Here is a 6409-nt window from a genome sequence, read left to right as displayed (position 1 = left end):
AAGACGAGGCTTGTGATCCCTCCTCCGCCAACGCCTTGTATTGTTCGGGCAGCAATTAGCATTCCGATACTCTGAGATGCGCCGCATAGAGCGCTTCCAATCATGAAGATTGTAATCGCAGATAGAAATGTCCATTTACGGCCGACGGCTTCGGAAAGTTGCCCAAAGAAAGGCAAGACCACAGCTTGAGCCAAGGCGAATGCTGAGCCGATCCACGTGTATCCAGAATCTGAGGAGCCAGCGTTCAAGCTTGACATGATTTTGGGTAACGCTGTGGAAACAATGGTCTGGTCTAAAGCCGGGAGAAAGAGAGTCATGAAAATACTGCCAACTAGGATCATGTGCCGTGCTGTTGATAGACCGTTGTGCTCCTCTTGCTTTTGCTCAGTACCACTTTCCTGTATTATTGAATCGCCGCTCCCTTCATCAGAGGAGGCACCACCTGTAGATTCCGCCACATCTTCCACAACTACTCGCTTCTCCATAACAGGCAGATGTAACATAATTTAAAGAACTACTAGTGGTTCGAGATAAGACATAAGAAACCGTCAATTGTTTTATTTAGTCGTACAAGTTCTGGTCCATCTTAAGATTTCACATCAAGAAAAATTCTCGGAATTCGTAGGTGATCCTTGCAGCATATGCCGAGCTCTCGGCAATAACCGCGGTGCTCCCGCGGCGACGCAACGATTAGATTCTCCTGTTGCATATTGTATTCATCAAACGGGATCGCGTTTTCGCCAACGCTGTGGGAGCGAGTTTAGTGGGCTACAGGGCGGTATGAGCTCACAATAATCAGTCGCCACACGCTAGAGGACCCATCGGCGCGGTTGGGCCTGGGGCCAAGCGCCAACCATGACTCGGTATTTATTGGCCTTAGTCATTGTGCACAGTCATCTACGAGGCTCTGACAGGCATGCAATGAAGCTTGATGCATTACATAGTGAAATGTGACATCAATCAGAGACTGGCAGCTGATTACAGCTTCTAAAATCCAGCCTTTTCAAGTTTGTCGTGGAAGTCGAAGCTGTGAGGAGGACGGATTTGGCTTGTAGATACAGTTGCGGAAGTGAAACCCGGCAATTCATAGATGAAGTCATTTTGTATGGACAAAAGTAATTGGTTAATGCTCAGGTTTATAGTTCTTCCCAGTCAAATGCTCCTTCCCAAGCTGCGCCAACGCGGTAAATCATTTCTTCCTGGAACATCCCTCCAACTATTTGCATACCTACAGGCAACTTGATTGTCTCGTCATCTTCTGCTGGCAAGAATCCAACAGGGAGAGACATAGCTGGGTGTCCGCTAGCATTGAAACATACAGTGTTTACTGCTACACCCCTGCTCTTGTTCATCTGCTCGAGAGGTCCGGCATTAGGTGCAGCGTGCTTGTTTGCAACGTAAGGATTTGTGGGAGTAATGAGAACGTCGACATCCTTGAGAACAGCATCGTACTCATCTCGAAGACGGCGGTACAAATTCATCGCTTTCCCATACAGTGTTGGATGATTTTTCCAGACGTAAAGTCCCGATATCAGGGAGAATTTAGACGTAGAGAACATCTTGTCGAATTTTGTTTGATCCATTGGCGTGAGTTTCTCGGCCAAGTCCGTCATATACAACGCGCGTCTACCGCAAGCTTTGCCGAGATATCCTTGTTGAGAGGCGGTTGGTCTTAACGCACAGTTGACGATATGGCCGGCAAGAGTGTGAAGTGGCACGCTAACTTCCTTCACTTCCGCGCCGAGGGACTTAAAACGCTCTGCTGCCTCAAGAACTTTGGCCTTCACACGGGGATCAATGACCGCGAAGTCGAACCCTTCCCTAAGGATTCCAACCTTCAGTCCCTTGACGCCTTTGCCAAGGGATGCCGAGTAGTCAGGCAATTGGGCTGGCAGAGGTGCCGCGTATTGTCTATCGTCAATGTCATCTCGTCCAGCAATGACTTGAAGTACATTCGCATTCAAGGCTACGGTCTTAGTCATTGGTCCCGCCGTATCGTGAACCGGATCATGCGTAGCAACACCAGTCCAAGGAACTAATCCCCAGGTTGGCTTCATGCCAACTATTCCGCAATAGCTAGCGGGAAATCTAATCGAACCTCCTTGGTCGCCACCAATGCCAGCATCTACTTTTCCAGCCCCAACCAAGTGACCACAGCCACTAGATGATCCACCTGTAGTATAACCGACCGCATAGGGATTTTCGACGGGGCCGGTCGCCGCTGAAAATGAAGATGCGCACAGAGACATGTTTTCACAAACAGCTTTGCCCATTATTGTTCCGCCGGCTTCGAGTATTCTTGTTACCAAAGCTGGGGTAAAGAACGTCAGCATCATGCTATTCTTAGGGTGTAGGTTGGGCACATACTTGCATCAGTCTTGGGTGTGTAGTCGGTGAAAATGTCCGTGCCTAGCAGCATCGGAACATCTTTCACTGCAATGTTGTCTTTCAGACAAATAGTGACGCCGGACAGAGGCCCTCCCTTTTCGCCTTCAATTGTCGCCTTCCAGGCCCAGGCATTGCCTTCGTTCTTTTCTTGCGACGGTCGATGAACATTCCGGCGAGGATATTTCTCCAAGTCCACCACTGGAAAGTAGTCAGGCATTGACTCCACAATATCAATGGACTCCTGTACTGATGCGATGATCTCGTGCCATTGATCCAGGTGCGGTAAGTTCAAGCCAATGTCCGAAACGACTTCAGCAACCTTCTCGGCTGTCACCTTGGCCTTGTTGGCATCGGATGCTGCTGTAAGTGTTGCCATATTGGATCTGAAGAAAGGTGTAGCGCAGTTCGGATTGCTTAGATCCTTCGTCAACTCTTGTTCACCTCATCTCGCGAGAAAGAAGCTTAATTAATCGTGTCAGGTCGTTTTTAGCATTGCTGGCCAGACGCATCTTCGTCTCAACGCCGTTATAAGATCGCCCTTCTCCCGAGGGATGACAACGCTCAATTACCATTGACTTCTTGAGTCGGACGCGATGCGGTTTGGACTGGCAACTAAACCACAATATTAGGATCGAGAACGCCTTATACACGACTCGTGCGTGCCTTTTAGCGACCGTGTTTAGTGCGACGGCGGCGGTCGCGCGATCCGCGATCCATGAGTCGCTCTTTCGCCGAAACAGCGTCACATGATGCTGGTCATAGAGTGTCTCTTTCACTCGTTTCGCCGCCGCGCCGGTCTAGTGGAGCAGTCTGGATGCTGACTAGTACCTGTAATTCCTTATCAGACCCAGAAAAAGTTTGAGCCATGATAAGGACAACATCGATTATCATGAGAGACCATACTGAGCATGGGACGATTACTGCAATTGCAAGTGTAAATCGCGAGATACAAATGTAGTCAATGATCCTGCAGAGGATCATTTTCCTCGAGCACATTCAACAACGATCAGCGATAGGTGGTCAAGTTCCCCCTTTTGAACGAATTTCGTTGGACAGCTTTAAATCATGTCTGGCACTATTCGTCATTATCTCAAGCGACTTGAGGTTCGCCAGGCAAATGAAGAGGGCAGCAATGGCGATGTTTACTTGAGCAACCACGATCTGCTGCCCATTCCCAAGGAGAACCGAACTTGGGGGAAATGGACTTACAGTCTATTCTGGTTTGGCGAGTGCGCCAGTGTTACCAGCTGGACAGTAGCTTCAACTGGTGTGAAGGCGGGTCTATCTTGGTGGGAGGCATGGTAAGCTGCCTGCAATGTTTGAATTACAACATCTCCTTACTGACACTTGCTGTAAAGGATTTGTGTTATTCTCGGTCATCTCATCGTCGCTACCTTCATGGTCGCTGTCGGTCGCGCCGGGGCCGTCTACCATCTTGGCTTTCCAACGGTCGCCCGTTCCAGTTTCGGTATCTTCGGTAGTCTATGGCCCATCTTCAACAGAGATGCCATGACAATTATCTGGACTGGTGTGCAAGGCGTTACTGCTGGCAATTCCATTTATGTCATGTTGCATGCCATTTTTCCGACCATCGCAAACGTGCCGAACCCTTTCCCATCAGATGTGACTATGACTGGAGGACGTCTCATCGGGTACACCATCGGCTGGCTTCTCACACTGTTTTGTGCCTTCTTCCAAGTGCATAAGTTTCGAAACTTGATCATTGCCAAGTCAGGCATTATGATCGTGTGTCTTTTAGCGTTCTTCATTTGGTAAGTCTCCGTTATCATCATCACACAGTGACTAGCCACTAACAGCTTTCTCTTACAGGGCAATTGTCGAAGCCAAGGGCGTTGGTCCAGTCGTTCATCAAGGCGCCAAAATTCCCAAAGGAGGTTCACATGCCTGGATCTTCCTCGGGCAACTGTTCATCCAAGCCGCAAACTTTGTCACGTTCGCCACCAATAACTCCGACCTTACACGTTATGCTCGCAGGCCGAATGACGCCCTTTGGACACAGATCATTGGCATGCCTGTAGCCTTTGGAGTTGTTGGCTTCTTTGGCATCTTCGTTACCTCTAGCAGCCAGGTCATCTTTGGAGAAGTCATGTGGGATCCTAACGCCCTCCTGGATAAATTTCTTACAACCGATTACTCTCCAGGTCGCCGCGCTGCTGTTTTCTTCATTGGCGCTGGTTTCTCTTTTGCTCAGGTTACGACTCAGATCTTCGCGAACTTGATTGCGGCCGGAAACGACACTGCTGCCCTTCTGCCCCGCTATGTCAACATCAGGCGAGGTGCTATCATTTGCTTGGTCTTGTCCTTCGCCATCACGCCTTGGAATCTCTTGAAAACATCCTTCACCTTCACGAGCTACCTTGGATCATACCAAATCTTTCTGTCAAGCATCATCGGTGTAGTTCTCGCAGATTACTTCTATGTCCGTCGAGGCCGTCTCGTGGTCCCTGATCTCTTCTCTCGCGACCATCAAGGGTTGTATTGGTATACTGCGGGAGTTAACTGGAGGGGGTATGCTGCGTACGTCATCGGTATCATCCCCTGCCTGCCTGGATTTCTCTACCAGGTCGGCGTGAAGAGCATCCCTCTTGGTGCCCAGCGCCTTTATGTGTTCGCTATGCCGGTTGGTATCATCGTTGCAGCCTTGGCATACGCTGGGCTGTGCCATTTGAGCCCTCCTCCGGGTGGTTTGAGGAAGCAGTGGGGAGAGATTTTAGACGATGATTTGATATTAAATGGTATGATATCTAATGAAGGGAAGCTGGCCGATATAGAATCTAGCCACGGGAAGAGTAAAGGTGATGTTAATGTTTCCGATGCATGATTGCATTGCTTAGCTATATCAGTCTTGTGGATGGTAACGCAACAGGAGAAAGGTCACGATTGATAGAGTAACAATGATCGAAGCAAGTGATAACATGGATTGTAAACACAGACGCGTTTCTAAGAATTATGCATGGGAGTACAAAGAACAACACTCTACATGAACGCCGATCTGATCCCTTTTGTCAACCTGCCATTTGATGTATCCTGGATTCGTCACTGTCAGATAAGGACTGTTCAGATTACCGACGACCAGGATATTCAATGCGATGATAAGTCTTGTTGTAATTGTTGTTCTGACAGAATGGTAGATGGTACTCAGGTAAAGCACCCTGGCTTCCATCCTCCAAATCTGGCTGGTAGTGGTGTGGAGTCTTCTCAAGTGAGGGCATTCCCGTTAGTGACGATTCCACACCAGTCAAAGGAGCCCTGGGTGCATCGATCTGCGGGACCTAGAATTGTGATTAGAGTCGAAAGGCGACAAGAGAAGTTTGAGTTAAAAGACTTGCCTGACGCCGAGTCCTAGACTGGGACTTGGGTCGAGTAGTGTGAGCTGGATAGCTTGCCGAGTAATCGTTCTGCAATGATGATACTGGAGAAATATATGGCTCAGGTTGTAGCCTGGCGCTAACTGACCCCATTTCTTCATCCTCGTTACGTTGATAAGCGATGCTATGTGTCGACGGTAGTCCTGAATGTCTTCCAGCCATGCCTGCGAGGAATGCGATCGCACAGCAAAGCATGATGATTAAAATCCAAGCCGCGATGGGTGATAATGCTTTCTCGCGACGGACACCGTACACGATTGCTACCGTAAGTAAGGCAAAAGAAAGCACAACCAGTGATATGACATAGATCAACGGCGGTCTCGGATTCGGCTTCTTGGGTGTTTGCGAAGATGCCATCCCAGATGACAGGTCGGCGGAATGAACTTGAGCCGGAGGATATGGCGCATCAGGTCTCGGTGGTAAGAATCGATCGTTCGGATGCATCTTTGAGAATGTGGAGCAATGGTCAAAAACACAACTTTGATGAGAGTGAAATGTTGAATTGAGTGGGAAGAAACTTCTTGCCTCAGAATGTAATTAAATGACGCAGTAGATCAAATATATTGTAAGCTTACAGTTTGAAGTACTATTATTGCAAATGGGCAGACTAAGTGTGACAAAGAACTTCGTAT

The 6409-nt window shown here is 48.6% G+C and overlaps 2 protein-coding genes across 2 annotated transcripts; one reads left to right on the top strand and one right to left on the bottom strand.

Moving 5' to 3' along the window:
* Positions 1-1136: 1136 nt before the first annotated feature.
* UCRPA7_6242 (putative amidase protein) lies at positions 1137-2764 on the bottom strand (the record flags this gene model as incomplete). The annotated part of the gene is made up of 3 exons (XM_007918781.1): positions 1137-1483; positions 1682-1966; positions 2368-2764. 3 exons carry the CDS (start codon positions 2762-2764, stop codon positions 1137-1139), a joined length of 1029 nt encoding a protein of 342 aa, XP_007916972.1.
* Positions 2765-3453: 689 nt separating this feature from the next.
* Positions 3454-5293, top strand: UCRPA7_6241 (putative uracil permease protein; the record flags this gene model as incomplete). The annotated part of the gene is made up of 4 exons (XM_007918780.1): positions 3454-3689; positions 3747-4160; positions 4219-5144; positions 5253-5293. 4 exons carry the CDS (start codon positions 3454-3456, stop codon positions 5291-5293), a joined length of 1617 nt encoding a protein of 538 aa, XP_007916971.1.
* Positions 5294-6409: the final 1116 nt, after the last annotated feature.

Source organism: Phaeoacremonium minimum (genome assembly GCF_000392275.1).
Source record: "Phaeoacremonium minimum UCRPA7 unplaced genomic scaffold PA7_03_scaffold_455, whole genome shotgun sequence".
Taxonomy (NCBI): Eukaryota; Fungi; Ascomycota; class Sordariomycetes; order Togniniales; family Togniniaceae; genus Phaeoacremonium; species Phaeoacremonium minimum.
Note: the sequence above shows the minus strand (reverse complement) of the source record. Positions and strands in the feature narration are given on the sequence as shown.